Source organism: Cygnus olor, chromosome 2 (genome assembly GCF_009769625.2).
Source record: "Cygnus olor isolate bCygOlo1 chromosome 2, bCygOlo1.pri.v2, whole genome shotgun sequence".
Taxonomy (NCBI): domain Eukaryota; kingdom Metazoa; phylum Chordata; class Aves; order Anseriformes; family Anatidae; genus Cygnus; species Cygnus olor.
The window spans coordinates 55342700-55370551 of NC_049170.1; the positions used below are offsets into that span (position 1 = coordinate 55342700).

Genomic DNA, 27852 nt, shown 5'->3' on the forward strand with positions numbered 1-27852 from the left:
GGTTTTTGTATTACAGTAAGTAGAGTTTATTGCTTCTAATGACCAGAAGGTACCTCATAAAAACAGCATAGATGTTGATAACACATTTCATATACTGTATTATGGAACTTGGAACACTGAGGTTGGCAGATCACAATCATTAAATTATTTTTCTTCTTATTTTGCTGTTTGCATTTTGATTTTGCTTTGCTGAACACACATGCAACTAGTGGATTTAACTTTGTGCCAGAAGTGATATGTCAAAAATATTTAGTAAAATGTACTGTTTTGTACTTTTTTTTTTTTTTTTTTTTTTTTTTTACTGAAGTCAGGCATAAGTGGCATGCAGTATATTGCAAGGAAAACCAAAAGGACATCAATTTCCAAAGGATTTATAATCTCCATGCACATGTAAAATGTCTGTTACAAAAATTTTTTAAAAGTGTGCCTTTTTGCGTCTTTTTATACAAGTGTACATGCAATTACCTGTCAAAGCTAAAACTATTTACAAAATTTCACACAATACATCTTTTAAAGTGAATAGTACATGAAAGGCCAATGTTTTCTGTTGTTTTGTAACACTGTACAAGATTAAAAATAAATAAGGCATTATAATACAGGTTTATCACAAATTAAAAAAATGTTGATTTTCACTGTAATACAAAACTCTAACTTGAAAGAACATTATGGCTAAATAGTCATCCTGCCTGGGCAGAACACATACAGAATCTGGACTTGCTGATGTAGAGAAAATACTTTGATTCTGCTACAAGCAGGTATTTATTCAACACATGAAAATGATTCAAGCTAGTTACTATTGTATTTGGATTTCTCAAAGCACTGAAATGGCACAGGTCATATACTGTTTCCTTTCAAACAGTGACTCCCAAGAACTTTCTTTTGCCTTACAGACAAATTATGGGCAAAAATATGAAAGAGACTTTTATAATCTACTCTGTTACAGTGCTGTAAAATAGTGACTTCAGTTCAATACCAGAGTGAGACATCACTGTAACCCAAAGTAGAACTTGGCTTACAGAAGTTCATCTCCTGACCTTTGTAATCATGCTAAATCCCTGGTGATTTCTGCAGGCCTTGTGGGTCCATAAGGGATGCAGATTCAGCCCTGTGAGCTGAAGCTTTTTGCTCTCATTCTCACCTAGAGAAAGCAAGGGATAATTTGTATGTGTTTTAGTGAAAACAAGAGTGCAACTAGTTACATTTGGAAGCATCTACAAATAACAATGCATTTTACAGGCTGGATAAAACAGGTTTCTACTCAATGTATATGGAAAATGTTTGGAAATATCTAGCCAGGAATTCATCTGAAAGCTAATTTGTAATCTCAGCAGAGAATAATAATTAAAAAATCATTTAAAGATAAAGGTAGCACAGGAACACTTTGAAATTAGCTCCCAAAACAGTGAAGTAAGTTTGAACATCTCTGATACTTATTTCCTTTTATAAAGAACAAAACTTCAACTATTACTATTATCTTAAAGAGAAAACGTGCAAACTGATGTGAAAAATTGTGCTTGCTATTGACACACATTAACATGCCAAAATGGCATCACATTGTTGTAGGGCTCATATCTGTTAATTATTTCAAGCTAAGAGCTGCAGAAGTGCAGGATGCTATTCTACCTACAATACACCATGTAGCTACCCTCAGTTAAAAGTTAGGGACTTTTGGGTACTGTGCAGCAGAACTGACTCCTTGCTGGGGCTACAGCAAGGTCACCTAGTCAACAGTTTCAAAACTTGACCAGGAAATTAATAAATGCAAGACAGGAAACACAATTGCACCTGTTGAAGTAAGTCCAAATCAAATCCCTCAGAACTATTTGTAAAGCTATTGGAGTTGGCCACATGTGATCTTCAGCCAATAAAAGAAGTTACGACAGACTTCTCTATTTTGGCAGAAAATATCTATTTGTGGGGTTATCAGAAATCGTACTACTAGAAAAGAGCAGAGAGATTATAGCTATCATTTAAAGCTGTTATACAAGATCTGAAATAAAACAAATGTACACAAGAAAAGGAAAAGGGGGGAAATTATATGAATAAAGAGGGAAAGCATAAAGGTAAGAGCACAGCTTCATTATATCATGATTTAAATGGATGTTTAGACTACCCTGCTGGAATGGTTGATTAATACTGCCTATCATTTTCATATGGCTTTTTACTCATTTGTGACTTGGCTGAACTTTTTTCATGAGTAGTACTTGATGCAAGACTACGCAGAAGTAGGAAAAATACAGCTTTTCCCATTAAAAAAAAATCAACAACAACCACAACAAAAACATTAATTTTAGGAGGAGGAGAAAGTCTGGAAAATGACTTCAAATACACCATCACTGATAGCTTAAGATAGCACACGCAAATTGGATTAGCTGTAGTGCCAGAAGACATCCTGGTGCACTCACCTTGATCCAGAGGCAAAAGGATCCCACAGGTAGCTAGCCAATGGAGAGCACCTATCTGGTCCTTTCCATTCGACATGAAAAATATTCTTACAAAAGACACTTGCCTCATTCATTTGTTGGAGAAGAGGATCAGGCTTAGAAAACCTTTGCCCAAGGTAAAGGAGAACCTTTGCTACATGATCTTTGCTACATGATCTTCCACTGACATTACTCCATGACTAGGCTGGGAAAGAGTCTGGGAATGAGAACAGTCCCCAAAATATTAGCACAGGGAGCAATTCATTTCTGCTCACTGTTAATTTAATGACAAAAGAAACAATGGCAATGTAATTATATTTTGGACCTGTTAAAAAAAAAAAGAGTAAGAAAGAAATACTTCCATTTTAAGATTTTAAGGTGGATCAATGTCTATATTTGGTCTATGTGGTCATGTAGTACACTAAGATCTGAAGCGGCTTTGTAATAACAGTACATGTGAAAAAAAGTTTTATTATTATCAGTGAAATTATATCAAGTCCACTGATACAAATATTGTGTGACTTGGTTTCTTTGGGAGTGAAACTGAGTGATTAATGCTATTGGACATAATAGTTTCCATTTAGGTTAAATATGTAACTTAATTGCATTATGATTTAACTCTTATAAACCTATTAGAAAACCTAAAATATGCAGTGCACTTTGCATGAATACCTTTTACTCAGTTTAATTTTGTAAATATTTGTTCTTTTAAGTTTGTGTTCTCTATGTGTATTTATTTAAATGGCTTTGAATGGCGCCAAAACAGAATTAAATAATTCTGGAATAATACCTGTGAACTGGATAGCTGTTAGGGATATAAAGAAATACAGCGACTTTTCACAGGTCAGAGTGCATACACCCAATAGTTAGGAAACAATTTACATTTTTTATAATTGTTGTAATCACAACACTATTTGTGCTATCTTGTAATCAAGCATCTAGCTGACAGGATACATAAAAACTAGGTAAAAACTTGCTGAAAACCTGTGGAGTCTCACAGCTACACGGGGAACAGAAACTCCTGCAGATTTTCTTTAACTATTTGTATGTCTACACAAAATTTGTCCATATGCTGATTGCGGAAGAACCACATTCAGTATCCTCTTTCCACTGAAATCAGTAATAAAATAGGAAATGTGGAATCTAGTATATATGTTTCCTAATGTACAACCTTGACAACTTCTGCAGTTTTTTTTTTTTTTGAACTAAAATGAAGCTTTGCATGTTTTTTGACAATTTAAAGCTTTGCTTCTCTTTTGGAAAGCAGTGAGTCTGGTTAGATTGTGCATCCCCATTATGGCAGCTGTCCATGGAGCATGTCACCAGTCATCCACAGCCGGACAACTCCCTCCTTGAATAGAGAGCTACGCAATGCATTTCACATCTAGACTGGTGTTTCAAAATGAAACCGTTTATGATAGGATGTGGGCTCTATTAAAGGAAAAAGAAGTCACAACATATTCCCTTTTATGCAGGCTAAGAGCAGCCCTCACCTTCATGGCATGTTTACCAGTGTGCTCCTCAGTTAGGCAAAGTTTGACTGTGCTTGTTTCTCAGAATTATAGCTTTCTATAAATGTACAGCTTTGAGGAGTGAGCCTGGATAGAATCAAGATATAAAAAAACAACAACTATGGCATCAATTTAGAAATCAATTAAGACATAAGACCTGGCAAATATACAAATAGCACAAAACTAGCAACAGCATGTTTGTCTGAAGTACAGGAATATTCTTTGAGCGGCTTAGAAAGGTATAGCTAAGTCCTGGAACCGAGTTGCATGACCTATGCTGTTTATAAAAGCCATCCAATTTATAATACCATCCTTCTGCTCTTCGATAAAATCAGCAATGTACATAAAGGAATGTTTCTATATTGCTGAAGTGTATTGCTGTATTTGGGGGGTGGCTCCTCTGTCTCACACAGAATCTAATGACCTCTGAGGAATTAGCAACTTTTAAAACTCTAACACCCTTTTTTTTTTTCTCTGGTGGATTTCTTTTCCAATATAAAAAGAAAACATATTGCTCTTCTGCCAAAATTAAAGTTCTGTTGTTTATCTACTTTATAAACCTAGTGTTATTGTTTGACTTGGAATTTCTTCAAAGTTTTGGAGCATGCAAGTAGAACTTGAAAAATACATAAAGTTTAGCAATTACCTGAATCCAGCCTTCATTAATCTGCTGCTGACAGTGCAATGAACACTTTTCTCATTGCTTTAACTCATGCACTGGGAGCACGGCTTTTCTAACTCTTGCTGTAGCCCAAGAGAACCTTCATCTGCCCCACACTCCACAATTAAATGCAGCTTTTCTAATCCAAGACCCAACAAAGCTGGCTATGACAGAAAGAGAAATCTCTTTGCTATGTCATTGCAGGTCGATGTGTAAATAAATACATATTTTAATGTTTTTTATATATATATAACTATATTAATTCTACATAGGAGTGTTTGTATATGTGCATATATAAATTAAAACATATATATACACACATACTCATAAATAATTGCTTGCACGTTTATCTCATCTTTTTTTTTTTTCCATTTACCCATTAAAAATGTCAAGAAAATATTCCTTATTTCCAGAAAATCAGGTTTTGACTTTTCTAACAGAATTGCTAGCCCTTATATATTCCATCCCAAGAGTTCATTACACAGTTCCCAAGTTCTCTTTGGTTGGGTTGTAGTGGTCCTTGGTTAATGCCATGGTGTATATGACCTCTGATCTCTTGGTAAAAATTCAGGGAACCATTGCTCTCCAAGTTCACTGCAAATGGCACAACCAAATCTCCTTTGCTCTATGCCTCCTTCACAGCCGGCACAGAGGGAAGATAATGCAGTGTTTGATTTGTATGAGTGGCAGACGCTTGAACTGCTCCAAGCCCAGCATTTACGGTAAAGCTAGCAACTGAGGACACTGATGGACAGCTGGTACCCAGTTTTGTTTGAATGTTTGCTTTTCCATAAGGGTATATTTTCCGCTCTAAGTTTAAAGATCGTGTTTGTGGATTATTTCCATTGGCCTTTCCTTCCAGGAAATAGGTCAACATTTCACCTTTTCCCTTTACACTGACTTTACCCCTGCACACAAATTCATAACTGCACCTCTTTAATATCCGCTGAACTTCTTCTGTAACCTGAAGACAGGGAAAAGAAAAAAAAAAAAAAAGGAAAAAAAACTATTAGTTTTTTATTAGATTTTTTTCTGTTCTGATTGACTGTAAAGTCAATCCTAAAACTGCCAACCCTTCCCTATTTTACTTATCTGTTGTGAAGTACACATAAGCAGAATGAATTAACACCTACTGCTGCTCTTGGGCTCACTAAAAGTTTTCTTAAGGAATTTAAAATCACTGACCAAATTGGAATCTCAGAAGCAGAAATTCTGGTCTCAAGATGAATAATTACACAGCCAAATTAAGCTCTGTCTATCAAAAGTATGTAGCCAAATTCTCCACTTTTCTAAGCTGGATCAATTCTACTGATGGTAGGTGACTCCAAAAGGCCTTTTGATCCCTGGAGACTAAACAAGTATTTTGGATAAAGAGTTCATTGAGATTTTGAGAGGCGCAGCATTGCTTCTAGCCAAGCTCCAGTAGAAAAACAATAATCTGCCTACGTAGCGTCTCCAATACAAAGGATTCAAGGAATTTTTAAAGCCATATAAAATGCAGCAGGATGCAAATGGACACAGATCCCTTCCTTGTAGTCCTTATTCAGGCAAAATTCCTACAGCACACTGGCTGCCCCATGCAGCCCCATGCAGTGTTGGCATTCCCAGGTTTGCCTCCAGCTGAGTGCAATGCAGCAGAGAACCCTGTTTCTTCTGCTGGGAAACAATTTATCTGGATTTCATGAAGTAGTGAAGCATATCATGGAAAACACCTACATATCTGATGTCTGATTCATCTGGAGAATTTTGCTTTATTCAGAAAAAAAAAAAACAAAACAAAAAAAACACAAAATCAAGTGAGGCTGCATTTTTTAAGGAGTCTTGAAAATGTAACCACATATAAAACAGCAATTATATAAAGTTTGTAAAATTATCTTAGGATGCAGTCACCTGAATTTTCCCTTGCACTCCAGTACTATCCATCCGGCTGGCAACATTTACAGTGTTTCCCCAGATATCGTACTGTGGTCTTCTGGCTCCAATGACTCCAGCCACTACAGGCCCAACATTAATACCTAAAATCAGAACAACAATGAGTTTGTTTTTTCAGTTGTTTCAAACACTACAGCATATTATTGAAGGAAAACATAAATCTTATAAAACAGACTTAACACAAGTGCCCTGGAATTCTTTTAGTCATAGGACACAATGTATGTTAACACCAACTGGACTTTCGAATTTGGAAGAGTTTTAGATACAAAACAAAGACATATACATAGACATCTAATTGGAAATGCAATATGATAAACAATATGAAAAATTAGCCCATCTGTTGATTTTTTTTTTAATTATTTTTTAAGAAAAGAAGAAAAGTAGTGGTACTACACAATTTGTCTGTGGAAAAATTCAAGAAAAAATTTTAAAGATCTTTAATTGTTTGCTATGACTTCCACTATGGTTGTTCATATAAAGCCCTTCTAGAGGGGGATTTTCCAAGCTGAACAGAAATACTGGCCTTGAAAACCCAAGGAATGGGGTAAGAGAAGCATGTCATAGTGGTTATCACTACTAGACAACTCAGGACAGCTCAGAACAGGTTGTAAGAAGAGGACAGTATGTGAAAATAGCTCAAGCATCTTTTTCGGGAATCCACTGGGCTTTCTTCTACATTTCTGACAGATTTTGACACCTTGTTTGAAAGAAAAAATGGGATGTTCTTTCTTCTGAGTGCCCTTTAGGAGCTGTAAGTGTGAAATACTCCATAATGTTCTATGCAAAGCCTTTCCCAGGCAAGTTATACAGCAGAATGGGGTTTAGACATTTGTCTTCTACCCCTTTCTGAACCTGGGAAAACCAGTTGCAACATGGTTCAAAAAGAATTTCAGACTTCTGATTATTAGGATATACAGAAGGGCAAAGATGTATAAGTCTGCCACTGCCATCCTTGTTGTCTTTGGTTTTTCTCACTATCCTGCTGTTAGCAGCCTCACTTTTCCCCTTGTCTAGCTGGTTTTCATTGGAGAGCAGTGAGACAGGAGGAAGGAAGGGAAGAGAAAATCTTGCTCCTTAAGCAGGCTGGGGAAAAGTACTCACAGAGATAAGGCTTGAAATAGCATATAAAGGATTCCATGGGAAGGACTGTGCTGTGAAGACCAGAGAATTTTATTTGTTGGATTAAACAGCACTCATTCACCAAGACAGGTGTGAAGACTGCCAAAATTTTGTGTAATAACAGCATAAAAAAAAAAAAAAGCAAAGGTAGAACTTCTGAAACTGTATACCAAAGCCTAGAATTCATGAGAAAAGCTCCCCTGTGCACTGAAAATTTTCAAGATGCAAGTTGTTTTGATTTATATTTTAATAAAATTAAATATGTATCAATATATAAATATACACAAGATATCTACATATTCAAATATGTACAGATCATCCACTGAATCTCTATTACTGCTATAAATCCTGGACTATACATGTGGTCAAGTTTCTCTTTCAAAACTTCCATCCATGAAATAAATTAAGAATTTTTGTTCAAACTGTGTCCTGTCAGAAAGGACTGTTTGAGGTGATTTGGAGGGGGAGGTGCTGATCTCTTCTCATTAGTGGGAGAATCAAGTGGGAGAATCATCAAGGGAAAGGCATGCAACTGCGTCAGAGGAGGTTCAGATTGCATATTAGGAAAAGAGCCTTCACCAAGAGGTTGGTAGGGCACTCGAACATGCTCCCCAGGGAAGTGGTCAGGGCACCAAGCCTGCTGGAGTTCAAGGAGCATTTGGACAACACTTGCAGACATATGGTTTTATTTCTGGGAGGTACTGTGTGGAGACAAGAGTTGGACTTCATGATTCTTGTGGATCTCTTCCAACTCAGGATATTTTATGATTTTTATGAAAAGCTCCCACCACACTTTTAATGCCAACAAAGTCTATGCAGATGCAGGAGTACCTAACAGTTAAATACAGCTGGAATTAGTTTGTACCTGTTTAGCAATGCAAAGCGATGTAAGCCACAGTATTAGATACAGTAATAATATTGTATAAAAATATTAGTGCAGTTTCCTTTTCGGTGTGCATAGACTTAGACACTGGAATTGGACACAGGTTTAATTCTTTAGTAGTGATGATGACCATTCATGCTGCTCATCTTCTACATGGATGTGCACATTCTACAAAAAGGCTTTTCAGTTTTATTCAGGAATTCAGGGCAGGCAGTCCTTTCCAGACAGCACAAGGAAAGTTAAAAAACAACAGTGTTCCTCTTGTGTGATAACTGTAGAATGTGACTTACCTACTCGTAGGACAAAGTCGTTGTAAGACTGATAGTTGATTTCATCAAGAACGTCAAACATCTCTATTGCAAAATCTGCCAGTGCACTCAGATGGGAAAAAATTGATTTTTTAGCCTAAAAACAAAATGGTGTTAAACATTAGATTTGTTTGGTACTGAGAAGCAGCTGAAATACCAATATGAAAAACAATGAAAGGACCAAGTTGGATGGCTTAGGAAAGGAATTTAACCTATTCTGCTGTCTGTGAAAGGAACTTTTGATGGTGATTACAGCATATGCACTGTTTTCTCAAATACTGATTTTTTCTTTTCTTTCTCCCTTCGCTTCCCTTCACTTCGCTTCGCTTCCCTTCGCTTCGCTTCCCTTCGCTCCGCTCCCCTTCCCTCCCCTTCCCTCCCCTCCCCTTCCCTCCCTTCCCCTCCCCTTCCCTCCCTCCCCTCCACTCTGCTTACCTGCCCTCCCCTCCCCTCCCCTCCCCTTCCCTCCCTTCCCCTCCCCTCCCCTCCCCTCCCCTTCCCTTCCCTTCCCTTCCCTTCCCTTCCCTTCCCTTCCCTTCCCTTCCCTTCCCTTCCCTTCCCTTCCCTTCCCTTCCCTTCCCTTCCCTTCCCTTCCCTTCCCTTCCCTTCCCTTCCCTCTTTTTTCCTCTTTCCCTCCTCTCTTTTTCTGATTTCTGGGAAGAATGGAAAGCACAGTTCCCATAGTTAAGTTGTTCTGTTGCTAGAGAACTGCAGATGTTTGTTGTGAGCATTACACAGAATATAACCTGGTTTCTTACAAAACTACTTTGCCTGATGATTATTAATAGCTACAGTTTCTGCCCTTTTCTCCCTTTGGGGATTTTGCTAGATCCCAGCTCCATGGGCCCATGTTGTTCCCATTGACAAAATTCCTGTTATGTTTAATCCTGCAAGATACAGAACAGCTCTATTTTCTTTCCTTTCCAGGAAAGCTGAAGTGATTTGTTATAAAACATACCTAAATGAACTACAGCAAAAGAACCAGAAAGGATCAAATAAAATAATGAAGTATCAAGATAAGATAAGATGAAGAAAAAGAAAAGGAAAAAGAAAAGGAAAAAGAAAAAAAGAAAAAGAAAAAGAAAAAGAAAAAGAAAAAGAAAAAGAAAAAGAAAAAGAAAAAGAAAAAGAAAAAGAAAAAGAAAAAGAAAAAGAAAAAGAAAAGAAAAACGAAAGAGAAAGAGAAAGAAAGAAAAGGAAAAAGAAAAAGAAAAAGAAAAAGAAAGAAAAGGAAAAAGAAAAAGAAAAAGAAAAAGAAAAAGAAAAAAGAAAAAGAAAAAGAAAAAGAAAAAGAAAAAGAAAAAGAAAAGAAAAACGAAAGAGAAAGAGAAAGAAAAGGAAAAAGAAAAAGAAAAAGAAAAAGAAAAAGAAAAAGAAAAAGAAAAGAAAAACGAAAGAGAAAGAGAAAGAAAAGGAAAAAGAAAAAGAAAAAGAAAAAGAAAGAAAAAGAAAAAAAAAGAAAAAGAAAAAGAAAAAGAAAAAGAAAGAAAAAGAAAAAGAAAAAGAAAAAGAAAAAGAAAAAGAAAAAGAAAAAGAAAAACAAAAACAAAAACAAAAACAAAAACAAAAAGAAAGAAAAAAAAGGAAAAGGAAAAGGAAAAGGAAAAGGAAAAGAAAAAGAAAAAGAAAAAGAAAAAGAAAAAGAAAAAAAAAAGAAAAAGAAAAAGAAAAAAAAAAGAAAAAGAAAAAGAAAAAGAAAAAGAAAAAGAAAAAGAAAAAGAAAAAGAAAAAGAAAAAGAAAAAGAAAAAAAGAAAAAAAGAAAAAAAGAAAAAGAAAAAAAAGAAAAAAGAAAAAAAGAAAAAGAGAAAAAGAAAAAAAGAAAAAAAGAAAAAACAAAACATAAGGAAATACTTTTTACACCTACAGTCTAATTAAACTGTGGAACTCATTTTCAGAGAACACTGTTGATTCCAAAATTTTAGCTAGATTCAAACATAATTATACAAATTAAGGGAAGAAATATTTGCTATGAACTGGTAAATAGATATTATCTGTAGATCTAGAATTTCTTAAACAGTATATCATTAGAAAGTGGAAAACAGAGATTTGCGTGTTTGCTCTGTAACTCATGCCGTTCCCCCAGTATCTACTGTTGGCTCATTAAAGATAGGTTACCAGAGTGGACCTTTGACCTGACTCAGTATTGTTGCTCTCATGTTGTACTTTTATTTGAATAATAAATATGAATTCTTGAACAGATTTACAAAGTGAAAGTCGGCTAAAGGTAGGATATGGTGAAAGAAATACAGGGTCATTGGCTGTCTATATTCGATATGGTGTTTCACAACATGGCTGTGGTACCTGGCACGAGATGAGAGATTACTGGATTTTTGATATGATAGTGAGATTTTATAAATTCACTGTGGCTGAGAAACCTGAGAAACAGGCTGCTATTTGCTTTTCTCAGCTTAATTTGAAAGTGGTCCTCCATGTGTCTGGGAAATTAAAAAAAAAATAAAGAAAATGCTAACAAAAAATGAATAAAATGAAAAACTTGGGCAAGTCCCAGTTTTTGGAAGGATAGTTTTCTTTACATGTTTCTTGCAATGTCAGCTAGCTCCACTCTTTTCCAGCCTCGCCAAGACAAAGTAAGAATAGGAATTAAGTTTAAAGTTAAAAGAGCTGATGGCTACACTTCTAACAGAGAGGGTGAAGAATATTGAATGTCTGGAACAAGGAGAAGTCTATGGTTTTATTAAATTTCTAATCTTTATATTCCTTTTCCTTCCAATGCATTCTTGCCTGATGCATGCTTTGATTTCCTGCATTGCCTCTCACGGTTGCAGGAGAGATGACAGGTCACAAATACAGGATTTACTGTAGATGGCATGTATCTCTCAAAAGGCTTACTGCCACACTCTTTTGAACTTGCACTGAAAAACACAACAAAGTCAGGACCCTAGTAAAATCAGGATCCTAGTGAAATCACAGATGTAATTTACAAGGACTCCAACATGCGGTGAACTTATGTTGCGCAGAAGATCTACAAAGAACCTGGTAAGTGTGCTGCCCTGATGGTGTAACTAGCAATGAATTATTTATTTAAACAACAGAAGAAAGGTTAATGGAAAGACTGCCGTAATCATCACAGCAAAACCATCCTGACAGAGGCAATGTGAATTTGCTATAGGCACCTGCTGAAGCCAAGCTGCAAGAAAAAAGTCCTGTAAAATATGGGATTAAAATATTTAACTTTATCAGCCTACTGAGTTCTTATGTGTGTAAGTATTTTCAGTTAAGAGCAGAGTTAACCACATACACAGCTTTGTGCTCATGTCCTAAACCTAGCACAAAATCCATGGCACACAATTAGAGGCTGCACCAGATTTTCTTATGAAGCTGGGATACCCCTGGCAGAGGGGAGACCAGGAGCACTTGAGTCTGATATGGCTTCCAATGGACATATCTGGCTCTGTAGGGCGGTCCAGGGACTGTGTGGACATCTGGCAGTGATTGTCTGGACATGGAAGGCTACCCAGGATCATCATACTTCTAATAAATGGCTGCATGCTGAAGACCTAGCAGGAAATTGCCAAGAGGATATGAACAATTCCTGCCCACTTGCATCACAGAAGATATCACAGAAGAACTGAAAACCCAAGTTACAAATGAAAATATTATCTGTGATCACAAAAAATCTTTAAATTTTTGAGAGTTTGGAACGTTAAATAAATTCTACCTGTACAGAAAAGATCAAAATTTGCCCCAAGATTTCAGGAAAAGCGAGGGTCCTGTACAAGACCATCTGCAGTGATTTAAAATACATTAATATGATAAGCTCAGAGCAGTACCTTTAGTACTGGACTAACTCAGCTGACCCTTCAGTTAGCAACTATAAAATACAAGAGATAAACATGTTTAAGTTTTGGAACATATGCTACCGAAGTTAAGCAATAACACACGTGTTTTCAGGATTATAGTTCAAAGAGCATTTATAACAGACACACAAGTATGCCTTTGCCTGTTTGTATGAGATCATATGGAACAAAATTCAAAGAATTTTCTGCCTTCCTCAGGAACCAGGAGTCAAACATTTTCAGCATAAACTCAACATTTAAAAATGTCTTCTTATAATGTCCAGATTTCTACTCTACGGATAATTAAAATAAATAAATAAATAAATAAATAAATAAAGCACCTTACAGACCAGAAAGTAAGTTGTGATACACTCCAGTGTGATTCTAATAGTTGATTTCAATGTTGCATTATTTATTTATTTATTTATTTAACAAGGTTGGTTGTTCTTAGAAAGTTTACAGGCCATCTTTTGCCTCATTTTGCTTTTATCCTCTAATTCAATGTTATCTTTTAAATTTTAAACCATATGCATGAGTGCATCTGTACGACACTTGTACATGTGTATCAGAACAGGCATGCATATCTACCTGTACTCATGCAAAGCATTTGGCAGTGTCCTGCACAACATCCTTGTCTCCAAATTGAAGAAACATGGATCTGATGTATGGACCGCTTGATCAATAAGAAATTGTATGGATGGTCCACGTGAAGAGTTGAGGTCAATGGCTCAAAGTACAAGTGGAAACTAGTGATGAGTGGTGTCCCTCAGGAGTCTATCCTGGGACCAGTACTATTTAACATCTTTGTCAGCAACATGGGCAGTGGGATTGAATGTACCTTCAACAAGTTTGCAGGTGACACACTGGGTGCTTGCAGCCCATAAAGCCAACTGTATCCTGGGCTGCATCAAAAAGATTGTAGGTAACAGGTCAAAGGAGTTGATTCTCTCCCTCTATTCTGCTTTCATGAGACCCCACCTGGAGTACTGTGTTCAGCTCTGGGCCCACATGATAAGACATAGATGTGTTACAGTGGGTCCAGAAGAGGGTCATGAAGATGATCAGAGGGCTGGAAAACCTCTCTTATGAAGAAAGGCTGAGAAAGTTGGGGTTATTTAGTTTAGAAATGAGAAGGCTCCAGAGAGATCTTACAGCAGCCTTTCAGTATTTAAAAGAGGCCCTACAGGAAAGATGAGGAGAAACTCTATCGGGGGTATAGTAATCAGACAATGGGTAACAGTTTTAAACTAAAACAGGGCAGGTTTAGATATAACGCAGAAATTCTTCATGATGAAGATGGTGAGGTACTGGAAGAGGTTGCCCAGAGAAGTCATGGATACCCCAACCCTGGAAGTGTTCAAGGCCAGGTTGGATGGGGCTTTGAGCAACCTGGTCTAGTAGAAGGGGGTAGAAATAGATTATTTTTGAGGTCCCTTCCAATCCAAACCATTCTATGATACTATGATTCTATGAATATGGAAGAGGTCTCAGGAAATTCTGGGAAATCTGAATGCATGGGTTGCCTTCTTATGTTCATTATATTGCTTGTATAATTAATTTTCTTAATAGTTTATTAATACATTGTCTTTTAAATGTAATTATCAATTTGAATACAATATATTTGGTATTCTGCCAGGGGATTCTCTGTTTTTCCAGATGCTGCATACATATCTAGTAAATAGATTCTGGGTTTAAAACACTACCATTCTGACTTAGGAGCTTTTTACACAGAGTCTTTACAAATAATGCAGATCTGCAGACAATCAAATACAAATGCAGGCATATGAGAAGTTGCTAGGATAGCAATTTTTCTTTTTAAGCTAATGTTGTTATTGGAATTTCAGATTCAATTTGTTGTAAAGAAATAAAACAAGCTATCTGTAATCACACTGAGTTGGTTGTGTTCCTGGTGTTCCTTTGGAAACTGAAGAACAGTTCCACCACATTGACCGTCATATAAAATCTTCTTACCTTAGTTCCTGAAGTAGGTACAAGTCCCACAGCTGCCATATATGTACTTCCAATTGTCTTGATCTTTTCTATGTCCTTATAATATTCTTTGTCCATAAGCTTTGTTTAAAACATAAAACTGTTAAATATTACATAATATTTTAGGCAAGCAACCATAGTTAACAAATAATGTGCAACTTGATTAAACCATATTATGTTTGGTAAGTTGAGGCTTGTTCGCTTTGTGGTCATTTAAAGAAAAACAAGCAAACAAACAAACAAGAAAAAACCACTGACTTGCATTTTAATACTTTTCTTACAGTAAAGGAATTTGAAGTCAGATTCATGTCCTCAAATGTACAAAACAGGCACTTTGGAGAGAGGCTCAGTGGATTCTCAATATAGTACTGTTTTATTAAGCAGTTCAAAATATGTTGAATAGTTACAAAAAAACTCTGTTGATAGAAGTTTGGTAGAACTGATATGGTCAAAAGACAAAGCACTTAGACCTTACCTCATCAAAATCAGCAATAATTTCATTTAACAGGCGTAAACACTCCACTCCCATATTATTGCCATCCAGTTCAATGTAGAAATCATTGAAATTTGGGATGGAAGCAAACATCACTCCCACTTGTGAATATGACTGGTAATAAAGGTCCTGCAGTACATGAACAGATATAATTTTTGTTTAAAAAGTTTAATCTAAAACAGACATCATTATTATGATACCTATTCTACTGCTAAGCAGCAAGAGCAGTTGTCTTGATAGCTAGGACAACAGCCATCAGTTTTGGTAGAGAGAAAGCCAGTCCTATTGAATATAAATAAATAAATGCAAGATCTCTTCCCTCAAAAATAGCACAACATAAAAGTAAAACCTAACCTATTAAAGCCATTTAAAACAAACAAACAAACGAACAACAACAGCAACAACAACGTAGTCTCTTTTCCCTGTTTAGGGAAGAAGTGACTGAAAAATTCATAGAAAGTCTGAACAGTTTTAGAACTTTTATTGTGTGAGAAATACCATTGCATTTTCTCAGTTTTGTTTTATAGTTAAAATAGGAGACAGAACTGTCTTACCCTGCAGCACAAAACCAGCCTTGCTTTTTCATCTCTTTCCCTGAGTTGCAGAGTCCTGTATACAATATAATCTTGTTCTGGTAAGGCTCCTATTTAAGAATTCAGAGAGCTAACAGAAAGTATAATTGCTCTTCTGCAGTTTAAATATATTGGTCCAAACTCCAAAGCACAGAGACTCATCATTTAGAAGAGCAGTGTTGTGGTCATTATGGCCACAATCGCTGCAGTTATTGCAGCTGCTCTAGAAAAATTCTGGTAATGCCTTCTTGAACCAGTGTTCATTTCATCAGTGTGGACTTTGAGGTTAAAAGCTACTGTAGCTTCTCTGGATGTGTAAAATTCCGTTTTTACCTTTAAAGGCTGAGTTTGGTAATATGGTGTATTTACAGAACTAGAGTGGTTCAAATGGAAGCTTCCGGCAATTCACACACCTCACCACTCAGAACCAAACCGAACTCATGAAATACTCTGATAAATTCCAATCCTCTAATTTAATTGAAAAAAGAAATTTTTGATTTGCATGCAGACACTCAGCTGCATTGATGTTGAATAATACAAAATTCCCTTATCCTGCTTTTTCTTAAAATTCTTCAGAGAAAGAGGACAATACAGAGAAAGAAATAATCCTGATCTAATTCATGCATACAAGTATTTGCAAATCCATTTATTTTAATTTGAATGCAATTTTATAAGTCCAAGCTTTTCTTGAAAGCATACAGTTGAAAGTTGACCCAAGCTGCAAATGGTCACATTCATACAACATTACCATATATTTAAACCTTATCTTGGTTTACCATATTCCTTGGATTAGACATAAGAAAGTGCTGTGCGACATGTGCTGGCAACAGATTGAAGAGAATTCGTTTATTATCCAGTTTAACTCTCTCCATATCATCTCTCTCTTCTTCTGCCTGTAGGGATAGAGGAAAAGAAAAACTTTTCCGAAATGTAAACAAGAAAAATTAACTGAAACCATCAAAAACATACTTTGAAATTAAACTGAGCAAAATAATATCTATGAAGTAGAGTGAGAACAGTAGCATCAGGGGCTTTTTACCTTTAAGTTCTTAGTAATTCAAACTAAAGTCACTAGGCTGATGACTACTTTCAGGGCTTGATCAGCTGTGTGTCGGTGTCTCACACGGACCTCTGCTCTTTAAATGGGCACTCTTAAAAAGCTATTAATAATTCCCCTTAAGTCACATTGACATTAGAGGTGAATTACTTCTTTTTTAGGTAGGTGGAAATACTGACAGCACTGTCTGATCCACCTTTCAAAAAAGGGAAGCCTGGAGAATCACCAGTATTTAAAGCAAATCTATGACATTTTGCAGTAAAATAGAAACTGACCTGGTAAAACAGCTTTAACAGAGAAAACTGTTTTACATTTGAACATCCTCAAGAGCGATAAGCAATTTTAAAACATATATATTCTAATATAAAAACAATTATTTCTACAGCTGTCTTTAATTACAACAGTATTTGTCATGAATACATACACAATTCCTGTACACAGCAGAGATACTACAATTCATGAGAATGACAGCATTAAGAAAGTGTCTAAGAGTTAACACAGCTGAGGTCCTTAACTCAAGTTTCTTGTGTCTTATTTTAAGTGACTCTGGTCACAGGAGCCAGTGAGGTCCACACATAAGGAAGCAATTCTAAAAATCAGATCCTTTATCTGAAAAATACTAAATATATAGGAATCTCTTTTTGGAACTCCTAGGTCTGCAAATTCCAGCCTAATCCTTCTTAAAGTCTTCTGCAACATTATTTGCTCCTTGTTCTGAGAGGGGCTTTGAGCCCTACATTCTGATTTTCACTTTCTATCACACAGCCCTCTGAGGAGGAAAGGAAACCGATGACATATTTTCTGGGCCTTTTTTGATCTTCCTGCTTTCTGCCTTTCAGGGAAATGCAAATGAAAATTTTCTTCTCTCCTTGTGACTCATGAACTCCTGAGCTCAAAGCAACTCTTTGAGCAGCTGAGATAAAAGGATGTATAGGCATCACCCTTTCCCAGGCAAAACAGACATTTCAAAGGGAGGAGAACTTGAGGCTGCAGAAAGAATAAAATAACACAGATCACAGGTGTTTACATTCTTGGTGGAAATATTATTCAGGCAGCTAAATAGCAACCAAATCTTCATCTATTTGTCCCTGTTCCTGTTAGCTCATTAAGGAAAGCTGCTACCATGATATTCACACAGTAGCTGCTGGTTCAAAAAACAAGATAGATTATTGTGACAATAAAAAAAAGAAACAAAATCCATAGGCATGAGTGACATCATTTTTAACATGCTACTTTTTGATTGTACCTATTTGGTATTCATGGCACCTAGGTCATTTTGCAGACTTTAACTGTATTTGAAAAGATGCAGTATTTAAAAGCAAGCCTTGTTTTTTCTTCACATCTGGTGACAAAATTTAGAATGTTCTTTGGTACTATGGCATGTCACATCAATATAATAAGCAGTTATCACATTTTATGCATTCACACAGCATCCCACAGTATTTACATTGCTGGCAACTTGTTACGTGTCTGTTCAGGAAGTGGTCTGTACTGTTTTATCACCTGAGCTCTCAGATGGCTATTTAATAGGCATAAAAATGCAGTAGTAAAGTAATGCCACCAACCGACTAGTTATCACATGGAAATCCACTTTTTCAGGATACAGCTAAAAAGAAATTGGGCACTGGTGCTCCAGAAACATGATCCTTGTACCTGAAGGTGGCACTAAAACCACAGAGAAAAGACCCATCACACTGTCTGCAGGACAGGATTTTTGGACACAAAGTGTATGTACACATGTCAAGTCTTGGCTGTCAATTGTAGAATACATATTTCTTACAGGTGTAACACATTAGAAAAGGTAGGTAACTGATATTCTAGTATTCCCTAAAGAATGCAACAGTCAGTTCCATAATAGCATTATTTTTACTTTCCTCTTGTGACAAATCCTGGATAAGAAAACCACATTTGTGTCAGGTTTAGCTTCTTCATAAACTTCTTTTCTTTTTTTTTTTTAAGTTTTGTTGATTCATTTATATATGACAAAGTGATTAAGAGTCATAAATAAGGGAAATGCTCCTATATTTGCTTTTTACAGCTATTGTCATATAAGGCACATAAAGTTTCTCAACGGTGTTATGTAGAAACTGAAATTCTCTTCCCATTGTCTGTTTAAAAAAAAAAAAAAGTTTCTGAAAATACTGTGATATTCAGAAAAATGAAATTCGACACAGAAAAAAGTGAACAAAACCAAAAAGAACCTGTATGACCAATGACAAATGAACAGTAAGTACAATATAAATGTTTTACCGACTCATTATCAGTTAGAAAGTGTGGTGTTTTTTTTTCTTTGTTTGTTTGTTTTTCACATAGTATACCTAAAACTTGCTGCATTACTTCTGTTCTTGTTATGTAACAGATGTATTTGCATTATATTAACTTTTTTCAGAAATGCAATTTTAAAAGTCAGCTTTGCTTGTCTGTTTTTTCTCAAAACAGTTTGGTGTTTTCCTCTAATATTAGCATAGATCACTGGGAATTTACCAATATATTCTTCTTAATAATGGCATTATTTGCAGGATACTTTCAGTTTTAAAAATATTGTTTAGTTAGTACTAGTCTGTTTGTGGTTCGTGATGAAGTAAATAAAAAAAATATTGACAAAATCCTTTCTACTGCAGCTGTATGCCAGTAATTGTTTTATTCATCTGAGAATTTCTTTACAGGATTAGCACTGCAATCAGATTACTAAAGCTATGCAAAGTGCTTCCAGAATAGCCCTTGAGTCTGAAGTTTTTCCAGTCATGAGCTAGCACCAGCAGAACTTCCTAAACTCCATATTGTACTATGTTATCTCAAATCTTTCACAGTGCACTGGCTGGCAACTGGGATATGTGAACCTCCAGCTCTATTAGTAGTTCATGCAATTCAGTGTTTGCACAATGAACCACTACACTCACCCTGTAAAATGGAAGAAAATCTCTGGAGATCATATGCATTTATGTGAACAATTTTCTAAAAGTTCTGCTACTGAGAAGATAACCAAGTTAAGCCAAATATTTTGATGGAAAATAATACTTCAGCCACAGGGAAACATGACCAAGAATGCTGTTAAACCATGTACAGGACTCCTGCAGTCTAGCAGCTGAGGAGAACCGTCACTCAAGATGATGTTTTTTTTTCCCTTGTCTCCTCTTAATGGTTGTTAAACAATTAGTAGTTTGGAGTCTGCCTATTATTCAAAGGCGATTTTAACACATAATGTTTCCTACCAACAATCTGCCCAGAGCTTTTGATACTCAGATTTTTATTATGCTAAAGAGCCTAATAAGTACAAATATAAATTTTTTTTTTTTTTGCTCACCCATTTGAAAAGGTGAACACCATAAACACTTCTGTAATAGCCATCACAGTGGTACCGCTGCACGTTGTTAACTAGCCCTTGGATTGAGCACCATTTCAACCCAATACACAGTGAAAACCAGGTCAACGTTCATTAAGACATGATATACATTATTATTTATTGTACATTAAATAGATCTTCCACGGAGAACCGAGAATGAGGGTATATTCCCCGACCACTAAAGAGGCCAAGCATTTACCCAGCATACTGACTTCAAAGTGTGGCAGTTATGATAATCCTTAATTTCTGAATTTCCTGCCTACACTGATTTTATTCTTTCTGATTATATCATGCAAATCCCACAGACAGGATGGTAGCACCTAAGTACTTGATTCGCAATTAGAAAGATCTGAAAATAGCATTTTGTCTTCTTTTTGAAAGGAAGTTTTCTAGGTACCTGAAGATGATGGTGGACATTACTGAAATTTGATAAGAATCTTAACTCCCCTTATTTTCCTTCGGAGTAAATGTGCAACATTTTAACAACTTGCAGCAGATGACTAGATATTTCTGTAAAACATGGCTCCAAGATAACATAAAAAGTTGTTATTTCTTTCCTTCTTATTGTCCAGTTCTGTTCTTTCAGCAAGCAAACATCCCATTACTTTTTTGTACTTGATTTTTTAAAATGGTTTCCTAATTAAAAGCCGATTTAAAACTAAATCTTTAAGCAGTACTTTCCTTAAGGATGCACAATTCACCATGCAAATCACTGTAGCTGGAATGATGAACAGCATTTAAGATGCTAGAGCTCACTCTTGACATACTGAAAGGTCACAGGATGGCAAAACAGCATCTTCCTGCTTGCTACTCTACTTCATGGGTAGAAATAACATACAGTAGGTCTTGTAGTCATGGATCATATGGCACTCACACACCTCCACCATGTGCCAGAGTATATAAAGATGGCTGCTATCCAGCTAGTTAGTCATGTGCTGCTCTGAGTGTCAAAGTCGGGATATTTTTTTCCTCTTGGAAATTATATTTGGCACCACAACAAACACAGACTATTTGGTCCAAAACAAACTTTGGAGGCTGACAGGCACAGCACATATAGATACTGGGGTCATAGAAAAACAATAAAATGAAGTGGTCATGCATTCTTGACTCAGTTAAACAGCACGGAGTCCTCAGCAATTATATAACACGATAAGTTTAAAGCCTACTCAAATGATAAATAAATGATAAATAAAAAACACTCAAATATGTAAGTAAAACACAGAGGTAGACATGGTCTTGGACATTGAGACAAACAAAAACTCCCAACAGAATTTAACTGCTAGGTAGAAAAACTTTACGACTAGAAGAAAATAGAGCTAAATCATTCTTGATTTCTCCATTCTAAGTAGCACAGTAATGCCATGGATGTGTTTAATCCATGTGTTGCAGTCTTGATCTTACATGTAAAAGCAAGCACTCTAATGATTTAGACAGTCCCCTTAACAACATAGAATCACAGAATCATAGAATCATAGAATAATTAATGTTAGAAAAGACCTGCAAGATCATCTGGTCCAACCGTACCCTTACCACCAGTATTGCCCAATAAAATATCTTCCTAAGGACCACATCCAACCTTTCCTTAAACACCTCCAGGGATGGTGACTATACCACCTCCTTGGGCAACCTGATCCAATGCCTGGCCACTCTTTCTGAAAATAAATTTCTCCTAATTTCCAACCTGAACTTCCCCTGATGCAACTTGAGGCCATTCCCTCCTGTCCTCTCGCTAGTTATTTATGAGAAAGGGCTTACCCCCAGCTCCCCACAACTTCCTTTCAGGTAGCTGTAGAAAGCCATAAGGTTTCCCCTGAGCCTCCTCTTCTCCAGACTAAAAAACCCCAGTCCCCTCAGCCGCTCCTCATAGGACTTGTGTTCCAGGCCCTTCACCAGCTTCGTAGCCCTTCTCTGGACACACTCCAGGGTCTTAATGTCTTTCCTGTAGTGAGGGGCCCAAAACTGAACACAGTACTGGAGGTGCGGCCTCACCAGAGCAGAGTACAAGGGGACGATCACCTCCCTGGTCCTGCTGGCTATACTATTCCTGATGCAAGCCAGGATGCTGTCGGCCTTTTTGGCCACCTGGGCACACTGCTGGCTCATGTTCAGGCAAGCGTCAACCAACACACCTAGATCCTTTTCCTCTGCACAGCTTTCCAGCCACTCTGCCCCAAGTCTGTAGTGCTGCATGGGGTTGTTGTGATCAAAGTGTAGGACCCGCCACTTAGCCATGTTGAACCTCATCTCACTGGCCTCTGCCCATTGATGCAGCCTGTCCAGGTCCCTCTGCAGGGCCTTCCTACCCTCTGGCAGATCAACACTTACCCCCAGCTTAGTGTCGTCTCTTAGTTGCCTGTCCCTTCTGAAGAGCTTATAGCCATCCATTGCAGCAATCCCATTGTTGCAATAGTCCCACCATGTTTCAGGGACAGCAACTAAGTTGCAGGTTGCCTGCCGCACAATGGCTTCCAGCTCCTTCTGTTTGTTGCCCTTGCTGTGTGCATTAGCGTAGATGCACTTCAGTTGCGCCATTGCCCTCACCCACAACCTTCACGCTGCTCCCCCATGCTCATCTCTACTGAGCCTTATTTCATCCCCATCCCCCTTCACACCTTGTTTAAAGCCCTCTCAATGAGCCCTGCCAGCTCCTGGGCTAGGATACATTTCCCTCTTTGAGACAGGTCGGACCCATCTGCAGCCATCAGGCCAGGTGCTGAGTAAACCATCCCATGGTCAAAAAAACCCACAAATTCCTGTGATGGCACCAGCCTCTCAGCCATGTATTTATCAGCTGAGTGTTCTGGGTCCTGTCAGTATCCCTCCCTGCCACTGAAGGGATAGAGGAAAACACCACCTGTACTCCTGTTCCATCTACTAACCACACCAGTCCCCTGAAGTCCCTTTAGATAGCCTTCAGGCTTCTCTCAATGATTTCATCGCTGCCAGCCTGAATCATCAGTAATGGATAATAATTGGAGGGGAAAACCAGACCAGGAAGTGTCCTGGTAATGGCCCTGACCCAGGCCCCAGGGAGGCAGCAGACTTCCTTATGGGTAGGGTCTGGCTGACATATGGGGTCCTCTGTTCCTCTCAGAAGGGAGTCACCTACAACAATTAACATAGTTAATAGCATGTAGGTGTGAACAGGTTGTAACCTGTATGAAATACAGGAGTGTAAAAGTGTAAGATCTATCATAATGGCAACTTCCAAATTCCATCAAACCAAACTTACATCTTCTTCAACTTCCTCTTTCCTTCAGGGATCAGTGTGACACACGTTGGAGGTAGGCATAGGAGTGCTGGGGAGTGGGGGGAAGTAGACTTTTCCTGACACTCCTGCTTACGGCTAATATAATTTCTATAGTTTTTCCTGTGAATATGATAGTTAAGAAATGTATTTTCAAAAAAAAAAAAAAAAAAAAAAAAAGCCCCAGAGGGGTATCTAAATAAGTTTATTTAGATAATAGTAATAAAAACAAGCAAACAAGGATTTATTTTCTTTATCTCAAGTTTATACTGGTAACAGTAAATTTGAAATCTAACGTGCATTCATAATGTACCTTAGATATAATTATATTACTTCACTAATGATATGCTGTTTTAGAACAATTACAAACAAAAAATCACTTCTCCAAAGCAACTGAATTTTATACATCTCTGGAAAGAAGGTTGCAATAGCTTTTCTCTGTAAACCCCAACAGACATGAAAGATTTTGAGTGTCTTAGTTCTACTAATTTTTCTGAAAGTACTTGTAAGCAGTTTCATAAAGTCAGACATAATTCCATGTACATGAGTACTAGAAATCCTATGACTTACCTGCACAGCCCAGAGGTAGTCCAGACGTAGCTTCAAGTCCACCTGTCTGGAATGCAGTGCCAAAGCACAAGAAAATAGCAAAATAGCTAGTATTGGTTCATAGCCACGCATATAAAAGGAGCCACCCCTTAAAAATAAAAGGAAAGTAAACGGATTATTCCAGGTTTTCTAATAGCAAATAATCTATATTTTTAATATCAAATCTTTAGTTTTGGACCTGTGGGTACTGCCTAATCACTAGCCTTTTCTGAAAAGGCTTATACTGGCAGCGTGCTACATGACAGTACTATGACTGCATCACACCAACATTCAACTTTTTCAGGACTTTACGATATACATTATCGTAATATGTGTGCATGATTTTATTTAGGAAATACAAAAACCCTCAAAATTCAAAAGCTTAAGTGAAGTTGGAATTGGTTGAGGGCTGCTGAAATATGAAAGTGAAGTTTTTAAGAGTTTTTTTTTTTTTTTTTTTTTTTTTTCTGTTTCATACTACAATTATACTGCAGCATAATCAGCTGAGGTATGGTAGGATAAAACTTCAGAATAATAGGGCAACAATTGCTAGTTCCCAGAAGCTTATATACTGATGATTAGTATTACTAGATCCTACAGTTGCTGGAGAAAGGATGGCTTAAGTATTTCTCGTGTTCTACAGAGTATAAGGCCTTAAGCAGCATTGAATGCTAGAGCACAATTCACAAATGAATAGTAAATGTAATGACTATCTATACAGAAATGTGCATTGTTTTAACTTTGCAGGATACCTACCCCACTGCTTTTCTGTAACCACTGAGTTCCAGAATAACTATGTACAAAATTGTAACAAAAAGCAGGAGAATCATTTTTGGCAAGGAAGATACACGTAGAAATATTGCCAAGGTGAGAGTCCCCACTACACAGGAAAGGAAAGCATAGTGGGCTGTGTCACATGGAAGTTCATTCATCGTTTTATTTGTTCCACCAGGAGAAATTATAACTATTGAACTGCTGGAATTGGTATTCCAAACCCAAGGCATGCAGCCAACCTAGAAAAGATAAGAAAAGGGAAAAGGAAGAAAGTAAGTTAAATGTGAAATAAACAGAAATGCAGCTGCTGTGGGGACTGACAGTAGTTCATTTATAAATGGGAAGAAATTGATATGGAGTTCCCAGCCATCTCAATTCTATAATAAAATCTCCCTCCTTTTCCTTGAACGCTTTATTCAGTTTTAGGTAGGAGACATGCTTTGTTCATTAGATGCCAGAAGGGCCAACTAATTGAAGTTGGGGATTAGTTGAATAGTTTCCCTCTCAGTGCTCAAAACCAAGTGATTCTCAAGCCAACATATACCTGAAAAGCTTATGAACTTCAGTAAACCTTGTATGTGGTTATTTGGGTTAGAAATGCTCTCGCACACAACCCGGAAATAAATGTGTTTGTTTATAAACTATGTAAGCTTTATCAATCTAAATTAATCAAATATAAAATAAAAGATATTTTAATCTCTGATTGAAAAGCTAAGAATGAATAATATATTTTTTCCACCTCCGAGCTAATTTTGCTATCACATATGATTCAAATACAACATCTTGTCTTTATTTATCCATACCATTTCAGTTATCTGAGGAGCTCTATTTCCTCTCTTGGCTGGGAAAAAAAAAAAAAAAAGTTTTGGTGCATTTCCCATGGTAAACATGAGGAAGTTTAATCAGATTCTTCCAAAGGCAATGTCATAGACAGATCTCTTTCAGACAAGGAAGGGAGGAATTGTTGGTAAACAGTGCAACTACCTAGAGCTCCAGACTTAACTGCACTCCAACATTCATCCCTTACTAAGGTAGAGGATTAGAGTTAACATAAACAGGCAGAGTGGGACTGTAGTGTGATACTGATTTTAACAGGCACTGCCTTGCCCTGTACTTAAGCTTCTCTTTTGAAGTGTGTTATTAGACCCTTTTATTTCATCCTGACCACTCGCAATGAAATTTTATAGAATGCTGTAAAATAACTGACAATCTGAAAGGTTATTAAGCTATATATTTTACAGGGGGTTGTAGTAATTCAGAAAGATGAGACATAGATAAAATGTGAGTTAAACTCATAATGGCTACTATTATGAAATTATAGAGACTGAGGTGAAAAATCGATTCAATGTGATTTTGTTTGATGACCTTCTTGAAAAGGCTACTACAGTCATCTGAAAACACAGACTTGCATGAGGACTTTGTACATGATGTGCAATCCTTCCAGGAAAACATTATGTGCTCCATAACTAAGTGAAATCTCAACACCTAGCTTCTCTGCTAGCTGAGAATTCTGGAGGCATTATTTTGCAGGAACTAATGGTTTCTACTCATTAAACACTTCTCCTAAGCATTTCAGTGGTTACAGGCTCTTTCTGCTTCAATAAAGGATAAAGCTATATTCATGACCTTTTGTAAGTTGTAATTGGATGACCCTTCTTGGAGGCCAGAACTAAATTCTAATCTGTCTTCCTCTACCGATGTTTGAGGCTGCTCTAGGTGTTACAAGCTCTGCATTTCATTTTCACCATCTGTAAGCGGTAAAATGGCAATGGTTTCACTTGCTCAAACTAAGTATCAGGTGTATTGGGGCTGATTTACAAAGGTTCCAGCTGATATAATATTCTTCTAAATCCAAAAGTCAGACATACAGATGTCTTGCTGAGATGCTAGCTAGCCTACAGGCACTGCACATCTCTTCAGGCTTATAGGCACATTAGGAATCTCATAAATGTCTGTATGCTTTTATTCACACAGTTGATGTTAGAATTCCCAGAAATGTCTGAACATCAGGAAATCTTGGTACCTCTCAGGACATTGTATCAAAACAAGGGATCCTCTGCCTATTCGGTTCATTGGGGATCAAACTGATAGACTTTCTCAGGGGAGGTCCAGGGAAAAGTGAAAAAAACAAACAAACAAAAAAAACACACATATAAAATAAGGGATGTGGCATCTCAGTCAGTACTGTGAATTATGAAATCACTGTCTTCCTACTGCTTAGAACGCATTGCCTAAATCCCAGAGAGAGGCAGGATTTGAGGCATCTACCTCCTCATCATTTCCATTTGTGTTTAGCATGCTATTTTTGTGTGGATTCTTTTGCTTGGGTACCCCCAAGCATTAGCAGCCAAAATGGTAAAATTGAGTGCTGGGAATTCAACAAGGCAACTAAATGCCAAATACTTAGGTGTAAATTTAAATCCCATCTGATATTCAAGTCCACCATGTAGAACTAGCTGTAAAAGAAGCTCAATTTTCTGAAGTATTGGGCAAATTCATATCCTACAGGAGAAGCTTCAGTGGATCATATAATCAGCAGAGTTCAAATTATGGCAAAGGTCTTTAATTTTGAAGAAACATGCTCTGTGTGCATGAATAGTCAAAAAAGTAGGAGTCCACCACACCATAACATGGTATGTGTTTAATGGTATCTGTAACATGTTATTCTTGAACAGAATATTAAATTAGGCAATATTTGATTTAAATACTCACCACACATCCTTGAGCCACAGAGTATATTAATATCACAATAAAAATACACAAAATGGTACGAATTTGTATTGTCAGGCACCCTGGAAAACACTAAGGAAGAGAAAAAATGATTTATAGATAATCATTTAAAAATAATAATTTTAAAACATGGTTTTTTTTATTGTTTAGTAGACTTTTTACAGTGAACAAAGTGGTATGAGAATTTTTCCTGCAGTGTAAATTATGAAACAAGCATGCAGTTATAATTGTGTATATGTGTTTTAATGATAATTGCATTTGGGTGTAATACATTTGAAATTATTATTACAATATATTATGTCTCATTATAATTAAAACTCTTTGAAAGGTTAGTAGGCCGCCTGCTCATAATGCAAACAATAATCTGTGATGGCATTTGACTTTGTTCCCATGGGGAATATACCCAAAACACATTTTGCCTTGT

The 27852-nt window shown here is 36.8% G+C and overlaps 1 protein-coding gene across 2 annotated transcripts in view; it reads right to left on the reverse strand.

Moving 5' to 3' along the window:
• Positions 1 to 273: 273 nt before the first annotated feature.
• ADCY1 (adenylate cyclase 1) overlaps positions 274 to 27852 on the reverse strand; it is a 168664-nt gene continuing 141085 nt past the window's right edge. The window contains exons 12-20 of one of the 2 annotated variants that reach the window (XM_040548907.1): positions 27411 to 27500; positions 24681 to 24937; positions 23907 to 24033; positions 16466 to 16582; positions 15100 to 15246; positions 14607 to 14705; positions 8820 to 8934; positions 6486 to 6610; positions 274 to 5559 (exon numbers count right to left, since the gene is read on the reverse strand). In XM_040548907.1, coding sequence (XP_040404841.1) covers positions 5221 to 5559; positions 6486 to 6610; positions 8820 to 8934; positions 14607 to 14705; positions 15100 to 15246; positions 16466 to 16582; positions 23907 to 24033; positions 24681 to 24937; positions 27411 to 27500 — 1416 coding nt within the window. In that variant the 3' untranslated portion in view covers positions 274 to 5220. Of the gene's footprint in view, positions 5560 to 6485; positions 6611 to 8819; positions 8935 to 14606; positions 14725 to 15099; positions 15247 to 16465; positions 16583 to 23906; positions 24034 to 24680; positions 24938 to 27410; positions 27501 to 27852 lie in introns of those variants that run through there. The other variant, XR_005817336.1, reaches the window with a different exon arrangement.